This window comes from Microtus oregoni, unplaced genomic scaffold (genome assembly GCF_018167655.1).
Source record: "Microtus oregoni isolate MIOR12 unplaced genomic scaffold, Mior012 000018F_ref0000195, whole genome shotgun sequence".
In the NCBI taxonomy this organism is placed as follows: Eukaryota; Metazoa; Chordata; class Mammalia; order Rodentia; family Cricetidae; genus Microtus; species Microtus oregoni.
Window position 1 is genome coordinate 1,420,704 of NW_024543077.1, and position 24,857 is coordinate 1,445,560.

The following is a 24,857-nucleotide window of genomic DNA, read 5'->3' on the forward strand; positions in this document are numbered from 1 at the left end:
CAGAGGTGCTGTTCCCTGGTGGGAGAAGCGGTGGAGATAGGAGACCCTGGAGCTGTTCCTGTTGAGGCAGCCTCAGTGAGCCTCAGTTTCCTTGTTTGTCAGAAACTGCGGCTTTCCTAGGCTGTCAGATTGCCCTGGAAAGGTGAACCAGACAGGGACAGGGAGCCAGCATTTTGCTGGTCTGTGTGCATTTTCCTGGTCTGATTAGAAGCAGTGACTTCAGGGCCAGACTGGCTGGGAATGCTCATGTTGGGGGCAAATGTAGGTATGGTGACTGTAGGGAGGTGGGGTTGAAAATAAACAGGTAAAATATTCCTATTTTACTCTGAATTGGCCAGTTCTTTGGTGATCAGACCATTGCTGTAACTAGGCTGTCTTCTCTGGAGCCCTGCTATTGATCTGCTAAGTAAATGACAGACCATGAGATTGTATAATGTCTTAATCACTGTAATTCCTTCCTCTGTTGTTTGGCATCAAGAAATACAAATACTAGCATACCTTGATTATTTTGGACCTTTTTTCTCATCTCAGTTTCAAAAATGCTATGCATTTCCTCTGGCAGGCCTCCCTCTCCTTCCCCTTCCTCCTGGTCGTTTTTCCTTGCTTGTCCCTCACCTGTTTTCCTACCCCACCATCTTCCTTTCTTCCTGTCCTTGTCCTCATGCCTTCTACTTCTCCATCTCCTCCCCTCCTTAACCAATTGTTTCTGGTTTTGTTGTTGTTGTGGTCGTCTCTTTTCTCCCCCCGGTCCTCTCCGTCTTGGTTAGGCCTCTTCTGTTTTCCTTTTAGAATTTCTGACTGCTTTCTTGGTGGTCGCAGGTTTGCTGTGATGGTCCTGAGGTTGAAACATTCTATCTAGTTTCCTTGTTTTTCACTTACACTCTGTTTTCTTTGAGTGCCAGGCTCCCTCCTTACACGTCCCTCAGGCTGTGTTTTGGTGCCTCCCAAAAATCAATCCTTCTTCCTGGTTTTATTCCCCATCCGTCCTTTTCCTTGAGTCCAGAGTAGGGAAAAAGCACAGGAGAAAGTCAAGAGCTTGAAGGCTGGAGCACCAGTACAAATACAGCTAGATAAGAGACTTTACCAAGTCCGCATTTCCATGAGGAGTTGGGGGAGAGCCAGTTACCAGCTGGCAGCCCAGAGGTACTGCTGCCTTGAAGGAAGGAAGGTTGATCTATCTCTCTCTCTCTCTCTCTCTCTCTCTCTCTCTCTCTCTCTGTGTGTGTGTGTGTGTGTGTGTGTGTGTGTGAGAGAGAGAGAGAGAGAGAGAGAGAGAATAGCACAATGGGGGGAAGAGCAGAAGGTGGAGTTTTGGGGGGCAAGAGAGTGTTCTTTTGAAGAGGAAGGTGGTCTTGACATCAAGATAGAGGTTATTTGGGGGTAAGGGTGGTTGTGGAGGGAGAGATTATAGGATGTGTAACAGGACCAAATCCTTTTCTCTCCTGATTTAGGGGTCTTTGAAGTGGTTTGTTTTTGCTGTTTTCCCCCCTTGGGCAGTGTCCTAAGGCGGGAGAGTAAGAGGGGACACAGAGATGAAAATGACAGGGTTGTTGTTTCATTGACACTATCTAGAATATGCAGTTTGTGTGTGAGTGTGTGTGTGTGTGTGTGTCTGTGTGTGTTTATACACATATACAAAAAAGATTTCAGTGTGGTATCCATTATTAATTGTTCCGTCCGGCTGGTGAGATGGTTTAGCCCAGAAGGGCGCTTGCTTCCAAGCCTGACCTGAGTTCTATTCCCAGGTCCCATATGGTGGAAGGAGAGAACCAATTCATATAAGCTGTGTAGTTCCTGAGCCATGGCGTACAGTCGCTACTACCCCAGCACAGACATGCATAAATAAATGGATGTAATGTTAAAAAGAAGTATTTTCTCAGTCAGCTATACCATGTTATAGTAAAAAAAAAAAAGTGGGAATTGATTCATTGTCTGCCTCCAGTTGGGGTAAAAGGTGTAGATCCTCCTGAGTGATGAAGACCAAGGTTCAGCAGACCAGGGGCAGGCTGGATGATAAACTGTTCTTTAAGGGTGACATGAAATTGCTTTGACCATGTCATCTGTGACACGTGCGTGTTGTGTGTGAAGGGTTTTCTTGTTTTTTCTGTCTTTGGGACTAGAGTGTAGATATTACGGAGACAGGAAACAAATTTACCTGTGGTAGGTTACTGTGCCATGGCCAAACAAATTCTCAGTATCTTGGAAGGAAAAAGACTTTGTCCCTGCTCATTTCTGGCTCCATACCATTTAAGTGACTCACTGCTGAGCACCCTTTCTGAGTTATTTGATTCCTCTCTGCCCCTTTCTCCCCCTTTATCTTAAATTCAGCTTCTGGCACGAGATAGACTAGGTGTTTACTTCTCTGACTTCTGTCGAATAGAAACGTCACGCCCTGTAGGGCTGGCGAGGATCTAGTGAAGCAGTGAGTGCATGAAGACACTTTGTACAGTGATGAGCCCGTTTTATTTTATGTTCAGATGCTGTAGCTCTGAAGCCTGAGGATGCCACTGGGTAGCCTAAAATTTGAGTTTCATTCTTGGTGAACACAAGAAAAAGAGGGACTAGACAGAAAAGGCTTTCAGGGCTGACAGTTCAACTCCTGCTCAAATGGAGCCAACTGGCGATCACGCTTTATATGCAGATCAGAGAGATGGTGGGAGGCCAGTACAGATGATTGTATTTTCAGTGATTCTTTACGGTAAACAGACTTTATTTTAGAAATCGCTGGTTACTTACTTGTTAATCTAGGTTTCATATATAAAATGAAAGGTAATTTATATTACCACTGAAGAGTTTATTACACAGTTTAAAAGTAACTTTATAAAGAATAATGGCCTGGAGAGATGACTCAGTGATTAAGCATATCCGGGTTCAATTCCCAGCACTCACATGGCAGCTCACAACTGCCTGTAACTCCAGCTCCAGGGGATCTGGCACCCTCACGCAGACATACATGTAGGCAAAACACCAATGCACATAAAAATAAATGAATTTTTTAAAATAAAAATTACACGGTTGATAATAGTTATTCTTATCCTACAGAAATAAACTCTGAAGTCATCCCTTCAGAAAGTCTTCCTTGGCCGGTAGGGCCTCTTCTGGATTTATGCCGCACCTCCCTGCACTCAGTGGTGGTGCTTGTGGCTGTTGTACTAGGCTGTGCGTTTTGAGGGCAGAGTCAGAGTCTGTACCTCTGACAGTCAGCTAAGTGTCTGTCTAGTTGTTACATATGTGTTAATAAATACACCATATTTAGTTGCTACTGCTTATTAAGGAGATGTGTAATAAATGAACATAATTAAACTCTGCGATAGCTGCTGTGATAACCAAGAATTCCTTTTGGTCATGTTAAGTTTAGTAGTCTGTGAGACAGCGGCACCTGCCACTACTGGACCCTGCAGTTTCACAGAAGTGTAGGTGGAATTGTCTGCCAAACAGAGCTATTTGGTTAAAAGGTGACACTTGGGTGTCCTGTGCCCGTGGGCTGGGTGAGGTCATCTTGGGGACAGTGTTGTGTATGAGTAGAGGGTCTGGAGTCTTGGATGTGCGACCGATACGGGAGGAAGAGTGTACAGAGGGGAGAAGAGGAGGCAAAAAGATGGATGGAGAGAATCCGAGAAAGTATTTAAAGGAGAACTGAGGTTGACTGCCGATGAGAAAGTGGACCAGGTAGGGACAGAAGTATGACCATGTGATTTTTCAAGATGGGGATGATCGGCGATCTTGACAAGACTACTTTCGGTGACATAGGAAGGATGCCAGGTGACCGGGAAGGGAAGGTAGTGGAGACAGTGCTATACATATGAATAGATACCTCTTTGGAGAAGCTCTGCTCCTGAGGGCAGGCAGAGACAGAGCGGTGTTTGGAAGAGGAGTTGGTGTCAGAGGAGAGCATATGTGCACACAGAGGATACTGTAGAGTTTTGTGTGCTATTCCAGTATTTCTTGGGTCAGGTAAAAATAACTACTTGGATCTGATTTTGCGTTTCCTTTTTCTTAGCTCTGCTCTATGGGTTCCTAAACCCTTTGGCTCTACCTTTAAGATACATTTATCTTTGAAGTTCTGTCTACCCGCTGTTAGTCTTATATTTAACCGTGAGTTCTTACCTTGATTTTTGTAACTTCTTAATGGGTTTGCCTTTATTTTCCTTTGAAGCCAGTTCTACTCTGGCTGGAGTGGTCTGTCTAAATTACGAATCAGGTTACTGCTTTAAAACACAGTTGCTGTGCAGTCCAGGTTCTTATTGTGGCTTATGAGGCCCTATACAGTCTGACTGTGTAGCTGATCCTTCTGTTCTCTGCCTCCATCCCCATCTCTCCCCTCTTGCTGCCTGGGGTTGGGGCTCAAACCCAGGGCTGGGAACAATCCAGGCCATTGATTCTATCACAGAATTTCTAGCCTTAGTCACTTAATCTTAGTCTCTTGACATACTTTTTCTTTGCCTATTGAGTAAACTTTTATCTTGTTGGTCCTTTTGTTGTTCTGGTGCCCAGTTCAACATATATATATATAGTTCTATAATCTATATTTGTATTTATGGTTCTGTCTGCTTACAATGATCATCTTCTGGATGTTACTAAAATCTGTTATCTCATTTCCTTCTTACTTGCTTCCTTTCTTTTCTTTTTTAAAGACAGAGTTTCTCTGTGTCACCCTGACTGTCCAGGAACTACTCTGTAGACCAGGCTGGCCTTGAACTCAGTGATCCACCTGCCTCTCGAGTTCTGGGGTTAAAATCATGTACCTCATGGCTCAGCGGTTAAGACCTCCTGGCTGTCTTCTCATTTCTTTTTTTTTTTTTAAGATTTTATTTATTTATTATGTATACAGTGTTCTGCATCGTGTATGCCTGCATGTCAGAAGAGGGCACCAGATCTCATTGTAGATGGTTGTGAGCCACCATGTGGTTTCTGGGAATTGAATTCAGGTCTTCTGGAAGAGCAGCCAGTGCTCTTAACCACTAAGCCATCTCTCCAGCCCTGTCTTCCCATTTCTTAACCTCTGGGCCATCTCGCCAGCCCTTGTCAACCTATTCCATTCAAGTCTTAAGTGTTTCTTCCTCAGCAAAGTCTGTCCTGGTCAACCCTGCCTCATCCACGCACCTGTGTGCAGTTTTATTGAATCGCTTCTTGTCTGCCTCTGTTACTAGATGCAAGATTTCCACGAACATAGAAATGCTGTTTTACCCAACTAGAGTAGTACTAAGACATTGTAAGCGCACGATATTATTTGTTAAATAACAGAATACCAAGTGACTGGCCATATCAAACAGAAGGAAAGCTTGGTGTAATTGAAAGGCCATTCTAGGGAAGAAGTCAGGCAAGCAAAGAGAATATGGAAAAGAGAGTTGGTTTGGGGGGAAGGAATGACGTCATCACTTCATCATAACTGGAAGCGGGAAGAATGTGGTTGCGTGAGTAGGGAGGCATGTAGCATTTGGGGTGGAAGCTAGCGTTTTCCTGCAGAGATTTCTGTTCTCTTATTAGAAATAAGCTTCTCCCCATAGAGAGGAGTGGGGAACCATACAGTGTCATGCAGGAGGACAGCGACAGTGACCGGGTTTTAGTGTTCTCACACAGCGCTGCTGCCGTCTGCAGACTTCGGAGAGAGTGAATCCCAGGGATCACACTCAGGTCATTAGACTTGGCAGCAGGTGCCTTTACCCTAGAGACAGAGTAGGCAAGGAGACAAGTCAAGGTGATGGCTGTAGGAACTGGTAATTTTAGTGGAGATTCTTGAACTCGTTAGCTATTGTGTTTTAGAGGGTCTGTGATTCACTTTATAATGTTGGAATTGGTTTGTATTTGGTGATCAGGCAGGCGCTGGGTGTGATCCCATGGGTGTTGTCTCAGTTGGACCCGAGGTGAGAGAGTGGAGTGGTGTTGGCAGGGTCTTCCCTATGGCCGTTGTGGTGATAACTTAGAATGGAGGAGGAAGCAGGCACTCAGGAGCTGAGTGAGGGTGACTAGGAAATGAGCTGTAAGGAGCAAAGCAGTGGTAGCAGCCGGCAGAGGTGACTCACAGTCGTCTCTCCAGACGGAGGCACAGAATGCTTTGCACATCACCCTGAAAACTAGGGATAAAGTCTGCAGGGTGAGCATGAGAGCACAGACAGCCTCCAGTTTGGGGGGTGGCTGCAGTAGCATCTAGAGGAATCCCTTTGGGTTTCTTTTAAGGCTAGCATGCAAAGGAGAGCTGGCCAACTGCAAATGGGAAATTCCAACAAAAATCGTAGAAGGGTTTGAATCAAGAGGGGTGGTAGAAGTGAGGATGGTGTGTGTGTGTGTTTATGTGTGTATGTGTGCGTGTGTGTGTGTTTATGTGTGTATGTGTGTGTGTTTATGTGTGTATGTGTGCGTGTGTGTGTGTGCGTGTGTATGTGTGTGGTGTGTATGTGTGCGTGTTTATGTGTGTATGTGTGCGTGTGTGTGTGTGCGTGTGTATGTGTGTGGTGTGTATGTGTGCGTGTTTATGTGTGTATGTGTGCGTGTGTGTGTGTTTATGTGTGTATGTGTGTGTGTTTATGTGTGCGTGTGTGTATGTGTGTGTGTTTATGTGTGTATGTGTGCGTGTGTGTGTTTATGTGTGTATGTGTGTGTGTTTATGTGTATGTGTGTGTGTGTTTATGTGTGTATGTGTGCGTGTGTGTGTCTAAGTACATAAGTACCGGGCAAGACTAAGTGAATTTTAAGTCTTTTACTCCCAGTCTCTTCCATTTCCACATCTTTGTTGCCTTTCCTATTCCTCTTAACTTTGGGAAGCCTCTCAGTGTAGCGCTCTGTCTCAAATTATAATTAGTGTCTAAATAATACTTTAAAGAGAATCAAAATAATTAAGAAATTAGTCATGCCTTTGCCAATAATTAGTTTAGTAAGCTTAGGTCAATTATATACCCTGATAGGTTTCAGATTGACCCTTCAGAACCTTCCAGTTTCTGTATATTTTCCGCTAAGCCTTAGAAAGTGAGCTGTTGCCTGCTACCTGAGGCTCTCCATGTCTCTGCTGGGTAGAGGCCGTGGAGACATGGGGAATAATTATAGTTTTGTCCCTTGAGTTATTCCTTGCCGAGGGACCCCAAGAGGTAAAGATGAAACTTGGACATTGCTTCATAGAAGTGTGTATAAAATGCAATTAAAATTTGGGGGATGAGGTAAGTAAGAGGCTTCTTCTAAAGTTTCTTAGAGGAAGTGAGTTCGGTTGGACCTTGAATGAGCAGGGGTTGACTAGGCAGACTCACTGAGACGCCTTAGGCAGACAGGACGGTGTAGGTAAAGGTGGGGACATGAAAGTGTATCAATGGGTTTGGGGAGTGATACAGAAAAGTAGACAGAGAAGAAACAGATATTTGTTGGACATCCTGTTGTGCCATTCAGCATTCTAGGAACTGTTTCTTTTAAAAAGCTTTTCTGTGTTTAATTCCAAACTCTGGAATAGGCAGTCTTATTTGTGTTTTCCTTAAGAGTCAACAGAGGATCAGAATTAAAGTGGCTTTCATAACAGCTCAGAAGCCACCTACAGTTTTCTCCCCTGCAGCCCCAGCAGTTGCTGTCTTGTTGCTCTACCGGAGCCAAGCGGCTGGCTGAGGGCTGCATGGTGGGAGTGTGCTTTGACGCATTAAAAGGACATCCCTCAGCACATTCAAGGCTGCAGCATTCCAGGCTCCTGCCAAAGCAAACCTCTTGGCACGATTTAATTAAAGATCAGATTCTAATAACCAGGCACCAAGGGCATACAGTATTCCTCGGCCTGCGGCTGGCCATGAGTGTTTGCAGCTGCTCTGGGTTGTTCGGAGTTAGAATGTAGTTAGGATGGGAGGTAGACTTTACTTCTTCCTGTCCCTCCTTCATTCTGTTGACTAATTTATCGTAAACTCCTAACAATCTCTCTCTCTGTCCCTCTCTATCTCCCTCTCTCTCCTACCCCCCCCCCCCCCACAGTGCTAGGTATTGAACTCAGCACTTTCATGCTGTTCTGCCACTGAGCAGTCCCACCACCCTTCCACTTCTATTTAAGTCATGATCTGAGGGATTATCTAGAAAGTGTCTGCTCAGAGGACAGGTAGGATGGCTCAGTGGGAAAAGACCCCTATCCAGCCTGATAATGTTCTGAGTTTAATTCCCAGGACCCACAGGGCGAAAGAGAGAGCTGACTCTACACCCTCTTCTGACATCCCCATGCTTGCTGGGCTTGAGCATGCGGCCACATGATAAATAAATGGAATCAAGTTGTTTTTAGTTTAAAGCAAATTAGACATTTAGTTTTTCCCTTTACTAATAGAGGTAGCAGTGTGGTCCAGTGATCACACAAACTGTTTTTTCAGGTCCCTGCCTCTTGTGCCCACCATGTGTGTGTTGTGGAGTAACTGGCTACATCCCTGAAACTGCTTGTTTGGATTTATTTGCTGTTCTATTCCTAGCACCTAGCAGAGCCTAGAATGAGAAAAGTGAAACCTACCTACTTAGTTTCCAAGATTTTATTTTTTTTTATTTTTTTATTTTTATTATTATTATTTTTTTTTTGATTTTTCGAGACAGGGTTTCTCCGTAGCTTTTGGTTCCTGTCCTGGAACTAGCTCTTGTAGACCAGGCTGGCCTCGAACTCACAGAGATCCGCCTGCCTCTGCCTCCCGAGTGCTGGAATTAAAGGCGTGCGCCACCACCGCCCGGCTTTCCAAGATTTTATAAAGTGTGATCTGATGCTAGTGATTATTTAAATGCTTGTTCCAATAATGGTTGAAATCCTATATGTAAAAGTAATTAAGCCAGCTGGTTCTCTAGGGAAAAGGTTTCACAGGGTTTCAGCAACTCTGTTTGGGAATGTTAAGGACTGTCCTGAACCCCAGGTCCCATGTTGTGAACTCAAGACTCCCTGGGTTCCTCAGTGCAGATGGAGTACAGCTGGTCCCAGCCTTTGGCCACACCTCTTTTCTCATTGTAGCTTCTCCATGGCCGTGTTCTGGCTGCACGTGAGGCGGAACATAGCAGACCTACAGTGACCCGCTTTACTCCATTTTTGTAAAAATTATATTTTAAATTAATATTTCTTCCTTTCCTCTCATCCTCTCTTTCTTTGTCATAGAGTCCTGCTGTGTAACATAGTCTGGTCTCGAGTTTTCAGTTCTCCTGTTTCTGTGCTGGGGTTACAGGTGTATGCATGTGTGCATACATGTTCTTGTGCGTGAGTACACATGAATGCAAGTACATACACATGTGGAAGCCAGAGATGAACCTCGAGTTTTTCCCTTGGTCATTCTCTACTTTATCACTGAGACTGGAGCTCACCTTTCCGACTAGCTAGCAGGTTTCCCTCGGGATCTTCTCAGCTTCCCTTCCCAGGTGCTGGAGGTGATGGGAAACACAGATTAGACTTCTGGGTAGGGAAGAGCTGGTTGGAGAGCTGCAGGGAACCTGGAAAGGAAATCCAAGCCCTGGGAGGCTCATAGGGCAGTGGCCAAGAGCACACTTCTGTGACTGTAGTTTGAAGAGACCAGGAGCGTTTAGCTCTGAGGAGGTAGGTCTGAATGTCTTGAAAGGTTACTTCAGCCACTTAAAATTCTGTCTGGGGGAAGAAGGTTTTCTGAAGATCCCTAAGAGATGGTACTCTAGTATGGAAAGGGATAATTATTCTTGTTTATTTTACTTGCTCTTATATTTGTTCATTCACATGTCCAATATCCCCCCATTTTTTTTTGTTACTCATTCTTTGCCAAAAATGGAGTGAGGGATTGAAAATCATGTAAGATAGGAATCATGTAAGATAAGAACCATGTAAGATAGGAACGTTTTTCTTCAGGGGTCCGTAGTCTCAAGTCCAGCTGAGGATGGTGAAGGGGGAGGCAGGTGTGCAGACAGATGGTTGCAGTGCAGAATGAGAGACAGACCTTACGTGAGAACTCTTTAGATGAGGTCAACAAAGATAGACCAGGCTACCCTTTGGTGATACAGATATCCTCCTGCTGTAGGTTTCCGGTGGAATATACATGACCCAGTCATCGTGTGGTACAAGGTTTCAGACATTAGATCCCAATAGATTAATCTACCTACCAAGAATTCTCTTAAACATGATAAAATGACCAAGAGTGAAGAAAAATACGTATCAAGATGGTTGGTGAAGCTGTCCTGGCATAATCCCGGCCTGTGGGCCTAATGGGAGTGAAATGTAGCTGCTGGTTGAAGGCTGGGAGGCCAGGAAGAGCCTGTTTTGGGCAGTAGGTAGCTGTGGGAGTATAATTTTGGAACTGGCAGCCTGGAGTAGGAGGGCATCGCCAACTATGATGCTGGATGCCTTCTTGGAAGAGCTGAGGAACCTGAGTTAGAGCTGGAAGAGAAGACAACGGCAGTCATATATGGAAAGTTGTAGTAATTAGGGGCGGCGGGGCTTCGTCCCCAGCACCCCAACCGCCTGCTCGGCTAGCTTATGCCCTGAAATAATTACTCGGAAACTTATTCTTTTAATCACTGCTTGGCCCATTCTCTTCTAGGCTAATTCCCACATATTAATTTAGCCCATTTCTAATCATCTGTGTGTAGCACCCCAAGGTGCGCTTACCGGGAAGATTCTAGCCTATGTCCATCCTGGGTTGGAGCTTCATCCCAGGAGCGGGGCATGGCGTCTCTCTCAGGCGTCTGCTCCCGAGAGGAGAGCTGTCGAGTCTGAGCTCACTTCCTCTTCCTCCCAGCGTTCTGTTCTGTTTACTCCTCCCACCTATCCTCCAACCAATAAAATGGGCCAAGGCAGTTCCTTTATTAGCCAATGACCTTCCTCCATCAGGAAGTGAAGCTAGAAATAAATTAAACTGAAATAAAATGACCCAGATAGTCATATAGTTCATGCAAACAGAAGTATCTTTACTTGATTTGATATTGTTTGTTCAAAAGGGAAAGGGGTAATTGGTTTGCCAAAGTTTGGTCAAGATGAATTAAAAAATCCAGTTGAGTTTGACTCTAAAAAGTTAAATAAGATTTTGATTAACGAAGAGAGAAGTCATTGGCACAGAGCTAGACACCCTCCATTCTTTGTCATTGGCACAGAGCTAGACATCCCCCATTCCTTGCTCCTTTTCCCTCTCCTTCCTGTGTCTGAAAGAATATTTGGTGAGGGCCAGGTGTGATGGCTCACATCTTTAATCCCATCCCTCGGGAGGCAGAGGCAGGTGGATATCTGTGAGTTTAGCCTGGTCTACAGAGTGAGTTCCAGGACAGCCAGAACAACATAGTGAGACCCTGTCTCAAGAAACAAAACAAAAAAGAATATTTGATGAGCTAGCAAGCAGTGTAGCTTGGTGATAATTCCCAGAATCTAACACTAGAAAGAAAGACAAGAAGAGAGAGAGAGAGAACTTGTCAAGTTCAGAGATTTCTGAGACATAAATTGAATGTAGACTGTGTGTATAGCTTTAGTTTCAATCGATGTCCTAATATAAAGGACTGAATTTCATCTGTACTAATAAATTCTTTTCAAGGCAGTACACATACCTTTTTTTTTGGTAAACTATTAACATGTTATCTACTGTACATTAAAAAGGCAAGACACTTTGTAGTCTTTGGTCTGCAAAGATAGCAAAATGGCTCTTTGGAAAGATATGTCAGTAACAATTATAACAATACAAGGGAATATGATAACCTGGAAATAAATCACTGCCTTGGGGCATAGAGAAGAGGCACCTAACTTTTCGGGGGCCAGAACACTTTCTAAAGGTTCCATAGAAGAAAGAACTCAATTAATCTTCAAAGGATGGGTGAATTCACTGTTTGGTAGGGAAATAGGCAGATGGAACATCACGTGTGAGGGGACAGAGGTGTGAAAATGATGGCATATTTAAAGAAATTAGAGAAGATGGTATAGCTAGACTGTACCAGGGACTAAAAGGAGTGAGTGGGGGCGTGGCTGGTGCATGGGCCTGGTCACATAAGAGGAGGCCTCTCTTGAAGACGCTGAAGAGCATGGCTTTTATTCTGGCGTGTCGGAAGGAGTTTGAAATAAAGAAATAGTATGTTTCTAGCCTGGTTTACAAGAGCTAGTTCCAGGACAGGCCCCCAAACCACAGAGAAACCCTGTCTTGAAAACCAAAAAAAAAAAAGAAAGAAAGAAATAGTATGTTTCTGTGGATGGCCCCTGGAGAAACCATTGAGGGTGGAAGAAATCAGAGGTTTTCCATTTACTAGAGAATATTAAAAAGACTAATATAAAATTTTATAAGTTTATAAAAACTGTTATTTTTATCGAATACTAATCTTTTTAATTATTAGAATGGCAGATGTATTGCATTTTAAAGAATTGATTTTCAAAGCGGTGGTATTCCAATCTGGCCAACACTGAGCTTTTAATTTCTAAAGCACTGTAGTATCTAACTCCAAAGAAACTATAGTATAAGTAGTTGTGATTTAATATACAATTTCTTCCATTGCATGCATTAATAAGGAGACAATATAAACTCTGGGCGCATTCATATCTTTATGTTGTCAAGAACTAGAACATATTTTAAGGTAAGACTTGTTTTCATTAAAATCCCTTGTTGACATATAATGGGGATTTTCCTCTTTTAAGTTTTATTCTATGTTTCAGAAGCACGGGGAAATGCTAGTAAATTAAGCAGGACGGTTGCATCCTTGAACACTGTATATTAGAATTGAATAGGATCTGGAGGGGGATCCAGAAGAGCTGGCAGAAGGGCAGTAACTTCCTTGTGAAGGACCAAGAAGTACTTCATGTTTTCGGGCATATGATCACTGCCTTGACAGCCCAACCTGAAAGAGAGATAGATAAAATGTAAGTGAAGGAGTCTGGTTTGGTCTCGGTAAAGCTAGCTCAAGAACAGAAGTTTCGCAGACAGTCGGCAATTGTCTCATCTGAACACGGAAAGAGTAACTTGTCTAAGAATTAGATGTTGTCAACAAACTCAGTCCATGGGATGCTGCTAGGTGCTAGCTCAGGGGTTCTCAACCTGTGGGTCGCATATCAGATGTTTTTATGATTGGGGGTCACCATGGTATGAGGAACTGTGTTAAAGGGTTGCAGCATTAGGAAGGCTGAGAACCGCTGTTCTTGTTAATCTTCATGTGATGAATGAATGGACCCAAAGAAGCCGTGGGATTTCACTGCATCTGGTATTCCTGGGTTTCCCACTGAGTTCTTGCCTGGCCTGCATCTGCTTTTCAACTACAGTGCAGGGTCTGTCTTTCTTCTGTAGGCTCTGAGGTGAGAATGCAGAGAAAAGAAAATCTTAGTTTCAGTTTTATCTGTGTTTGGCACACAGTAGGGATGTGCGTCTGGGCTACCGACTACATAGGCTGGTAATATTCATGGCTGGCAGCAGAAGGGATGTATAATTTGAATTTTAGAACATTTTAAATATGTATTTCCTTGTGCTAAAAAGTAGTAGGAGTGACTGTGTTATTCCTTTTGATTCTAGTAGCTGCTGCTGCTGGTGGTGACAATGTCTAATAACGGCCTAGACGTCCAGGACAAGCCCCCAGCCCCTCCCATGAGAAACACCAGCACCATGATCGGAGCAGGCAGCAAAGACCCTGGGACCCTGAACCACGGCTCCAAGCCTCTGCCCCCGAACCCAGAGGAGAAGAAGAAGAAGGACCGATTTTACCGATCCATCTTACCTGGAGACAAAAGTACAGTATTTAATTTGTTTTCATAATTTTTGTGCTTTTAAGAAGGAATATAAACCAAAGCAGATCGTCTTTTTCCACTTCTAATCGTCTAAATGAAAGATCTGGCCTTCCCTGACTTCATTCTCCTTCCTACCTTTTATTTTCGTGTTAACTATTCTCCATGTCTTGCCTTCCTAAAGTGGCTAAAACCAAATGAAAATTAGACTCATTGTTCAGAATCATATTTGAACAGAATTCTAAGAATAATTTTGTTCCTGTTAGCTATCAGAAAAATTGAAGGCAAATCTATGTATGTATCTCTTTTTTTTACTTTTTAAAATGTTTATGAAATTATAAAACCTAAGCACTTTTAAAATGTCTTGGTTTGGAATTTTCTTTTGCCCTGATTGCTTTCACTTGGAATGCCTTCTTTGCATATTTTGATCCCCGTATTGTTATTTTCTGTCTAGATCTCTGTTTCCACACTCAGATTGGGGATTTAGTATCAGGAAGGAATGGCTGAGCAAAGAAAGCAGAGATAGGAAGAACTCACTGTGAGTTCACTATGAGTAAGACTTCCTAGGCGACTTCATTTCCTCTGTGTGTGTGTGTGTGTGTGTGTGTGTGTGTGTGTGTGTGTGTGACTAGATCTTACTCTGTGGGCTGTAAATGCTTGCTATCCTCCTGCCTTGGCCCCCAAGTGGTGAGATCGCTGACATAAGCACCCTGCCCACCCTCCATTACCTTCTTATTAATAGAATTTGAAAGTAGAATAATCAGAATCTTAACAGTGGACCTGAAAAAGTCACTGACGTCATTACAAAGTAGTGGGAACATAAAGGTTTGAGTGTCCTCGTGGCCTTTGCTTGGCACTAAAGTGCTGACTTCGGTGACTGTTGACCTTCTTGTGTGGTTTTCATCTGTGAATAGTATAAGCTTCAGATTCAGATGTGCCTGATTCTCCGCCATCAAGGAAATCAGACAAGAGATGACTTTCTGAAATTGCATATCTTATAAGGAACTTGCATCGCAAATACAGAAAGAATTACTACAACTTAACTAAAAATCAGATAATTAAGCTTAAAACTGGGCGAAGGATCTGAGCAGACAGCTCTACAAAGAAGATAGACAAATCACAATTTAACATATGAATTAATGTTCAGTTATCATTAATTTCCAGGGGGGAAAACGAATTCAAACCACACGCAATCCCACTCCACACGCACTAGAATGGCTGTAAAATGGGTGGATAATGTCAAATGTTGGTGAGAATACGGAGGTGTTTGACCCTCATAATTGCTGGTAGGAATGTAAAGGTAATAGCCTCAAAGAAAGGATTCTGGCGGTTCTGTAGAAGCTCAAATATAAAGATAAGTTACTACCCCGCAGTTTCACCAAAGAGAAGTAATGCTTTACCCTCATTTTTCATAATATCCAAATGTGGGAACAGCCTAATATTAAAAGTAAAATAAAGCCTCCATCTAATGAAGAAAGAAGTCCTGAGCCTCACTGCACTTACGAGTGCTTGAAGGTCCTGTTAGGGAAAAGACCCAGTCACAGTGGTCACGTAGTGTGTGGTTCCCTTGTCTAGAGATGTAAGTCCATGGATAAAAGCCATGTTAGTGGCTACGTAAGAATGCAGGATGGGTAAACATGGGATTAAGGAAGTAATGGCTAAGAGATACGGAATTTCTCTTTGGAATGATGAAATGCCTGAGATGTCGTGGTGTTTGTCCAGCTCTGAAAAGACTAAAAGCCAATGATTTTATGCTTTATAGGTGAATTATACTAGTATGTAAATTACGTATCAGTAGAGCTGGTGCGTCCGCGTGTTGTGTGTGGTGTATATGCACATGTGGTCTCATCAGAGGAGGACATCCTAATCTGTCACATTCGACCTTACTCCCTTGGAGAAAGCCAGGCGGGCAGTCAGCAAGCCCCAGTAACCATCCTGTTTCTGCTGCCTCAACCCCTCCACAATGTGGGGTTACAGACGCACATGGGCAAACCTTGTTTTTGACATGGGTGCTGGGGATTTTAACTCAGATCCTCATTCTTACATAGCCAACACGCTTACCCACTGGGCCGTCACCCAGCCCCCTTTATTTGTCTTTAACTAAGATTCCCATCTAAAACACGGGGTAGAAATGGCATCCCATGCATCATCGCAGCTGAAGGGAGTAGCTTTGTGCCAGGAATCTAGACACCTGGGTTATAATCTCGCTTCTTCGCAGCTGGATGTCAGGTTTGTGTCAGTGACTTCTCCGTACATGTCCGTGTGTCCATCTAAACAATGAGAGGGCCAGAGCCAGTGTCTCTTAGCTCTGCAACTCTGTATTGATGTAGATGACATATTGCAAGATGCCAGTAGATCAGGCTTGTCTATGTAGGTAGAGAGAAGCCAGGCCATTGTGAGCTATTTTTATTGGTGACAGAGCGAGCTGTAGACCTGGAGGTTCTGCCGCAAATCTGATTGAGTACCCCTAGGCCAAATTGGGTCTGAAAATAAGTCTTCATAGTTTGCATTTTTGTAGGTTGAAAGCTGTTAGAAGAAGTTCTTGCAAGACGACCCCAAAGCCTGTATTTTCTAGCTTTGGGTTTTCTTTAAGATTCCCTTAGCACAGTGGTTTTACTCCTGCTTTAAGACCCTTGTTGGCTATTGTTAATGTGCATCAGGATGGAAAAATGGCCGAGTTTCTTCCGTTTCGTTCGGAATCTTACTTCAGCGAGCCATCTATTCAGGGTACACGGCAGTGCTAGTTTGTACCGGGCTCTGCCTTCATATGTATTTGAAGATTGATACACGCTGCATAGAGAACTGGATATGAACTCCCAGAAACCTGTATTGAAGTCTTCCCCCACATTAACTCTGTCATTTATTATTTTTAAATACCGTAATTTTAGAATCATCTGCAAAGTGGGAGTCATGCGATTCATGCTCATCTTGTAGCAGCAGTGAGCACTTGTGTACAACTGTGTCATGAATGTAAAAGCATTTTCTAAACTATAAAACTATGCAGATATGAGGTTATTTTTATGAGATCTCATTCTTTCTTTTGGTTGATACCCATATCTACTGCCCATAACCTCTTTCCAGTTAGAAAGCAGCAGCTTCGAGAGCAGTGAGCAATGACAAAGGTCCCAGCGGTGGAGAGGGAGGGGAATGAGTAGAACCGAGTCTTCCTACAGCGTCTGTGGCCTCATGCTGGTGTTAGTGGCTCTCGGCACTGCGTATTGGACCCATGCATTCTGCTTCTCAGAAATACACATATCAGCTCCTACCCAGACGCCGGAGGCAGAATTTCTAGAGATGTAGCGTTGTGTCTCTAAGAGAACGAAGAGGTCCATCACGGTGGTGGTTTCCATTAAAGCTGGCGGTGGGCGGGGTCTGTGGGCATTACCTAATGCTGACCTCCAGGATGGCCTCAGATTGCGCTGGACGGCCTGCGTAAGTGACTGGAAGGAGAGGCTGTAATTGAAGGCTTGCAGTAGGTGCTGCTGAGTTGCAGAATTCAATGTGGCGAAGCCTGGTTCCTGTGGTTAGGATTTGGAGCCTTTGGTTTATTCTAAGAAGTCTTCTGGCATTTAGTTTGAAATCTCTTTCTGACTGCATTTTTATGAACAAAGTGAAATTCTCTGAGCCTGGGAAGAGGTTAGTGAAGTTAATTTTAACACTGAATGACAGCAGTGTTGATCTCTACGTTTGGAATGTTTTTTCAAAAGACAGTTCCAAACTGCCTTTGCTCGGATTAGTTCAGTCGAGCCAATGAGAGGTGCTGTTTAAAAATAATTTAAAAGTAGGGCTAATAGCTCTCGCTAAAACTTTAGTATTTGTGGTAAAACATGGAATTTTGTAGTCAGCTGCCTTCCCCAAGCTGAACCCAGGCTGGACAAAGCCAGACAGGAGGACGGTTGAATATGCAAGCTCTTTTCCCTTGTTAGCTTCTCAAACCTAAGGTCTCTACTTTCATGAGATCAAGGTAGGTCTTTCTCCTTTCTGTCTTCAGTCATATTTGAATTCTCTATCTTAATCAGCTTATTGAGAAATCTCAATCAGTAGTTGCTAATATTAATGATCACTCGTGGTTTTAAGGTTCTTTAGTTTATAAAACCATATATTTTAATTGTTTCACACAATAGTAAAAAAAGAGTAAATTGTCCTGGGTTTCTTCCTTTTCTTTTTTTTCCTTATTATTCTTCTCATTCTTTTTTCTTACCAGATTGTACTGTCTGATACTCATTGCTGTGTTAGACTTTACAAGTGGTGGTGGGAATCACCCTTATTTTGTTTTTAATTCCAGAGGAGAGGGATCCAATATTTATAGCTGTATTTAGTAGATATTAGCTAGGCAGAGGCAGGGAAGGACATTCCAGAAGCAGACAGAATAAGCAAAGGCTTGGGAGAGTCAGCAGTGTGCTCAGGATTTCCCCCTGGTTTCCATCTGCCAAAAGCCAACCAACTTCAGTAATCTCTTACTAGGCCTATTATGATTTTGGGTTGAGGAGCAAAACAGTGGATAAAGAAAATCTCTGCTCCTGGGGGTTCAATAGCCCAAGGCCACAAACCCCACCTCTCCAGCCTCTGTAGAAGGAAAGGTGGGAACTTGTGAGGTGGATTCAGAGGCTGCAGACAGAGAGAAGAGTGAGTGGCAGAGGCAGAGCTAATTCAGAGTTAACCTTGCCCTCCCAACGAGTTACATGGTTTCCTTTCTCTGTCACTTTTCTAGAAACTGCTTGTTCCCTGAGCTGCCCTTTCTCTGGGTCTTTACCACCATAGTTCTTCTGGACGTAACATCCATGTTTGTGATGTTATATTATATATTTTATTAGTATGCAATGGAAGTCATTTATAAATCATAAAAAGATGTATAAGCATAACATGTCTAAATCTAAATAAAACAATATGATTGTATTTCTCTAAAACCTTTTAAGAGATTAGCTTAGAAAGAATTTAGAAGCAGAAAGTGTTTCCAGAGCCTCGCCACATGTCCTGTACATTCTGGCTTTGAGCAGACAGATGGAGTTATGTCATAAGCGACTGCTGGTCTGGGGATCATGGTAAACCCTTAGCCTTCTCCTTCTCAAAGCAGCTGCTCTAGAAGGGAACTTGCCAAGTATATAAATAGTCCAACCCTTAGCAACTGGCATGTAGACAGGGTTCTTACGAAGTTACTGAAGAAAACAATCTTTGGGACCAGACCTGGGTTCAAATACCAGCCCTTGCTAGTTATGCTGACAGATCACTCTGTTCTCATCTAGAAGCAGGTAGTAGTGTTCAGCTTGTAATATAATAACAGTAAAGGAAAGCTGTGTGTCGCATATATACGTGGTAAGTTCTTGATGTTATTTCTCCTTAGATCTGAGTGCATTTTCTCAAATCCACTTGCAGTTCTTCAGCGGTGGTAGAGGAGAAGAATCTAAGGGCCTGAACTTTTATTTCACTTGCACAATGACGAGGCAGGTCTGTGCCACAGTCTCCTAGTCTGCACATGAAGGTTGGCTCACAGGCTTGTGATGATCACGTGAGATAATACATATGAAATGCCTGTTAAAGGCTGTGGGTGTCCTCTCGGGAGACAGTGTAGCTACAGGGCCTTGAGAATACTCATCTTCCTTGTTACATAAACTCTTGTGAACTAGAGATGCTAGACGGGCCCCTAAGATCGTCTTGTCCTTCTCCTTGAGTAAGAAAGCAAAGATCCAGAACTATATATTATGGTGAGGAAGAGGTAACAATGACGTGGACTCTAGATCTAACTCCCTTCCTTTCTAGCCTTCGAGGCTCTGTAAATATATATGCGTGCTGGATAGAACTCGCTCTTCACGGGAACCTGCTGAAAGGCTAAAATAAGCCTAGAAACTGAAGAATGCCTCTTTGTTTTATTTTATTATTTTATTTTCTTTTGTAGCAAATAAAAAGAAGGAGAAGGAGCGGCCTGAGATTTCCCTTCCCTCAGATTTTGAGCATACGATTCACGTTGGCTTTGATGCTGTCACAGGGGAGTTTACGGTGAGTCCTTGTGTTGGTCCTAGAGTTTGGGCTGTGTGCTGTTAAGTCTGCTTCTTTCTCTTTTAATTTTCTTGGTTGGTTTGTGGCATTTGGGTTTGAAAACAAGGCCCTGCATGTGCTGTACGAAGTCTTTACCACTGAGCTACGTCACCAACCCAAACGAATCTCTCGTAAGAGGTCCCATGATAGCAAGCTCTAGGTGGGGCACTAAATGCCAGAGTAATCAGACTTGGTTCCTGCTCTGAAAGAGATGAAGCTGGTGATGGAGTAGCCCTCTTAAGGAAGATACATGAAAGGAACTTGTGTAAATTTTGAGGGACCAGGTAAAGAGGTACACGGGCTCATTTTTATCCGCTAGCAGACATCAAAGTGTGGTCTGATATTCTTCCAGGGTCCTCTGCATCTGTGTATTCCTGAAACCCTTTCATGTCTTCCTTTTAGGGGATGCCAGAACAGTGGGCCCGCTTGCTTCAAACATCAAATATCACAAAGTCAGAGCAGAAGAAAAACCCACAGGCTGTTCTTGATGTATTGGAATTCTATAACTCTAAGAAGACTTCCAATAGTCAGAAGTACATGAGTTTTACAGGTAAGAAGATTGTGTCCATGGTAATCCCAGCAAGAGAAGCTCTCAGGAGCCTGTTGGCGAGCAAGAGAAAAGGAAGCGCCAAAAGTTCTGCAGTATTCTCACGAAGGTGTGGTTTGGAAATGGCGCCTGAGGCGAAGGCTTCTGTCTAGTTACTGTTCTGTTGCTGCGAGGAGACACCATGACCACAGCAGCTCTTAAAAAGGAAGAAACATTCATTTTATTGAGGCTGGCTGAAGTTTCAGAGTTTTAGTCCCTTATTCACAGTGTGACATGGTGGGTACAGGCAGACACTGTGCTGGGGAAGGGGCTCAGAGTTTACATCTCTCTCACTCCTCAGAGCTAGCAGAAGGAAACTGTCACATTGGGCCTAGCTTGAGTCTAGGAGACCTGGAAGCCTTCCTTTAGCAAGGTCACACCTCCCAATAGTGCCGCTCCCTGTGGGCCAGGGCCGTACCTAATCCAAACCACCACGGCCTGTTTGTTTTCATTCTGAAGCTGCCTGTGCTATTTTTAGATGATGCATTTTGTGGGGGATGGGGACACGCATGCCATGGTGAGACATGGAAGTAGGCTCTCTTTCCACCACGTGAGTTCTTGCGTTTGAACTCAAGGCCTCTGGTTGTCATTGCCATTATTTCTGATATTGTTTCTTAATGACAATTAGCAAGTATCTTTTAAGTCTCCTTTAAGGACTCCTTTTGAGCTAGCTCAGGCTGATTTAGGCTTAGAACTCATGGTAATCTTTGAGCATCAGCCTTCAGAGTGCTAGGATTGCAGATATGAGCCATTAGATCCTGCGTGAGTGACTAAATTTTATCATTTGAATGAAAATCAGGTCAGTAGTAATTATAAATGTTCTTTATATGTACTTTCTGTGGAAGGGATTTTTTTTTTTTTAGAATGTTTTTAGTAGTTGAATTGGGATTAGAACTCAGGTCTTCTCACTCCTGGCCCCTTGTCTTTTGAATTACTTTGCCTCTAATAATTTTATTTGAAGCATGCCCTTCCATAGCAGAGGTAGTTTTCTTTCTCTAGACTAATTTATAACAAAAAGCTTGTATTTCTGGAAACTTGTCTTCTATCTGTTGGAAAGATTTGTTTATTCATGAATTTGTGTGATCTGCCTTCATGCACACAAGAAGAGACAGTCAGATCCTATTACAGTGGTTGTGAACCACCATGTGGTTGCTGGGAATTGAACTCAGGACCTCTGGAAAGCAGTTACGTGCTCTTAACCCCTGAGTCACCTCTCCAGCTCCCAAAGCTATTTTCTTTATAGCATCTTAAGAGTGTTAAAGCAAAGCTAGGCATTGTGGTTTAATCTTGTAATCCAGGTAGATGTAATACAGGAGGATTAGGAATTAAATGTCATTCTTTGCTATGTAGTAAGTTCAAGGCCAACCTTGACTACGTGAGGACTTTGTCTCAGAAACAAATAAATAAACCAGAAAAACACAACAAAAACAAGGGGAAAAATGGAACATTAGATCAAGAAGCATATATACACCAATTTTTCACTGTTTGCAGATAGGAAACACAGAGAAGGCCTCTGCAGTGTGCCTAAGTTAGCATCAGGCCTTGTCTCGTACTTACTGTTAGCCTGGTGCTCTTGGTTTCTGCAGTCTCCTTCCGAGCAGAATTGTTGGAGAAGGTAGAGTCAGGATGAACAAGCTGACTTTGAAGGATGACTTCCCCAGCTAGTATCTGGCTGGTATCAGAGGGTACAGATGGTCAGATGATGGGATGCAGCTCCGCTCAGGCTGCCACGACGGGAGAGGCCATGCGTCTTTCCAGCAGCCTTTCCCTCCTCTCCTCTGTGCCCACTGGGTCTGCTGTCTTCCTCTGAAGGATTAGATGATTCTTGGGAGGAACTGGGTGAGGTTGCTAAGTAGCCAAGTTTTCTAGTTGTCGGGAAATTGGAACTTCTGGTTAAGGACTTTATCATAGAGATATCATATTGGGATCTGTTTTCTATGTCCGTATGTAGATAAAAGGAAGTCGCATGTATGTATGTGCGTATGTGGATCATTGCCCCTGTGGACTTGTGTATGGTTGAAATTATAGTCCCTTCAAGTGCTTACAATTGGATATGTGTATAGCTATATACATTCAAGTAATTACATATACAGTCATCTATGAACGCATACTTAAATTATAGTTATTGTATCTCTACAGATACATATACATACTTTTATTTTGTGTATTAACATAGACATGTCTATGTGCACTTGGAGGATTTAAGATTTTCTGATTGCTAAAGACAAGGGCCAACTCTAGGCACAATTCTGTATTTGACAGAGATTATTTTTAATGTGATCCATCCATTTTTCCTGTTTCCTCTTCTCCCATATTGTTAATTAAGCTATACTATATAACAGTTGTATGTGCTCTCCTGTGGCTTATCTCCTATGACTCTTATGTGGCGTACAGGGGTTGTCAGGGCAAAGGTTTGTTACCCCCATTGTACACACTCAAAGAAGTTAATTAACTTTAAAGAAATTATAACTTGCTCATTATGATGCAACTGATATGTTTCTTATTTTTATTTTAATTCCTTTTTTTTTTTCTTTTTTTGAAACATCGTTTCATTATGTAGTCATGGCTGTCCTCAACCTCAGAGAGAATCAATCCCCTGCCTCGACCTCCTGAGTGCTGGGATTAAAGGCGTGCACCACTACATCGCCTTTGGAAGTGTGTTTTTCACTTAGGCCTCTCAACACTGCTCTTGATAATCCACACAACTCTCTAGTCCCTATTATTATTTTGGTTAAGTTTTCTGTGACTTTTGATTTTCCATACAGTTAACGTTAGGGAGAAAGTAGACTAAGCTGATACCATTTTGGTTTTTTTTTTAAAAACGAAGCAAATTAATTATGTTTAAATTATGCCTTTGATTGATTTCTCCAGAGCTTAGCCATTTAGGGCTTTTGTTACTGCTTTTATTTTATTTATAGCTGAAGTTTTGCTATATGTTTGTGCACTGTATTCATGTGTGGTGCCTGGGGAGGCTAGACGAGGTGGTCAGATCCCCTAGAACTGGGGTTAAAGTTGGGGTGCTGGGAATCAAACCTGGGCCGTCTGCAGGAGCAGAAATACTTTTAATACCGAGCCGGCTCCAGCGAACGAGGTTTGCTTTAAGAACGTATTATCATAGATTTCTTCACTTCCGACTTCGTGGATTCTTTATTTGCTGTGGAGCCAAAGAACCTTCCTGGGCCAGTTTCATCCGATAGTACTGGGATCTCGAATGTTCTCCTTCTGGGTTCTTGATGACAGTTATGTCAGATCTGGTAGAATGTATTCCTGATCCCACTGGTGATAAACTGACAAATTAATTCTTAGGACTTAAAGAGGCAAATCAAAGACCCTCCTAGTCTGTAAATTTCTTCTTTTCTGCTAAAATCTCTTGTGGGACTCAGGAACACAGCATGGATTCCTTGCCTTTATCTCAATGTCGGACATTTCCTTGACCATTGAAAACTCACGATGTGGGTGCTGTTATAGCATGGTACTTAGAATTAGATCAGAATTCAGGTTGAATCATCAGTTTAACCTGTGTACACTGGGCAAATTATTAAACGTCTCTCAGTTATCCAGTCTACTAAAGTGAATATAGCATTAATACCCAGAGCCATGGTAGAGGCTAACGGAGCTGATAGGGATAATGTGCTTCTGCTCACCATTACCGTCCTCTGGAGCTGGCAAGTGCTTGGCCAGACCCATTTCCTTAGCCCTCAGGAAAGGGTTAACTCTGCTTGTTTACTAAATCCTTTGTCTCTCTTCTTTCTACAGACAAGTCAGCTGAAGATTATAATTCCTCGAACACTTTGGTAAGTTTATGTTTCTTCCATTCTGGCCTAAGTGGGTGTGGAAGTAAGGTCAGAGAGTGTGGTAAGGTCGCGCCGGCCGTGGAGACCCTTACCTCGGTCGGTGCCACGCTTTAATCTCTTCCCACAGTGAAGGAGCTGGAATGGTGGGCAGAGTTGTCTCTACGGTACAGTGTCTCTCTTCCAGCTTTCTGGTGTTGTTGAAATTCTAGCCTTGAAGCCAGAGGTGTAGCTTTTAGGCGGTTTCATTTGTAGGTCTGAACACTGGGAAACCCAGTTTGTCTTTCTGTGGCTCAGATTTTTCCACAGTCAAATGAGAATGATACATTTTCCCTTGACTGGATGTGTTTAGGAAGGAATCTCTGCTCTTTCATCAGTAAGGCCTGCTTATCCAGAGGGCACAGATTCTGTTTAGTTAAGAGCAGCGTTCTCCCCTCTGGGGCTCTCATAAAGTTCTGTGAAGGATTATGGGAGGGATCACTGAAGAACTGACTTGGATATGTACCTAGATGACCTTAAAAAGTCCCTCTATGTCCCTCATTTTAAAAGTTGCATTTTTCATGGCGGTTATGAATAAAAATGAGATGCTGGTATCTCTGTCATATAAAGAATAACACTTGGTTATATAAATAGTTAGCTGTGAGTCTTATAAGAGAATATTATTCTTCATATGGGTGTTACCTTTTATAGAAAACTGTTTATAACCAGACTTGGTGGCCACACCTTCACAGACTAAGGCAGAAGAATTAAAAGTTTGAGTTCATTTTGGGCTGTCGAATGAGTTCAAGGCCTGCTTGAGCTACTTACAGAAACTCTGTCTCAAACA

The 24,857-nt window shown here is 43.0% G+C and overlaps 1 protein-coding gene across 4 annotated transcripts in view; it reads left to right on the forward strand.

The window, feature by feature from the left end:
- The window catches only part of LOC121458901 (serine/threonine-protein kinase PAK 1), a 79,439-nt gene that overhangs the window by 27,192 nt on the left and 27,390 nt on the right, over window positions 1-24,857 (forward strand). For 3 of the 4 annotated variants that reach the window (XM_041668275.1, XM_041668276.1, XM_041668273.1), the window contains exons 2-5: window positions 13,413-13,626; window positions 19,515-19,615; window positions 20,057-20,204; window positions 23,997-24,034. In XM_041668275.1, the coding sequence (XP_041524209.1) occupies window positions 13,437-13,626; window positions 19,515-19,615; window positions 20,057-20,204; window positions 23,997-24,034 (477 nt within the window). In that variant the 5' untranslated portion in view covers window positions 13,413-13,436. The remainder of the gene's footprint in view (window positions 1-13,412; window positions 13,627-19,514; window positions 19,616-20,056; window positions 20,205-23,996; window positions 24,035-24,857) is intronic. The other variant, XM_041668274.1, reaches the window with a different exon arrangement.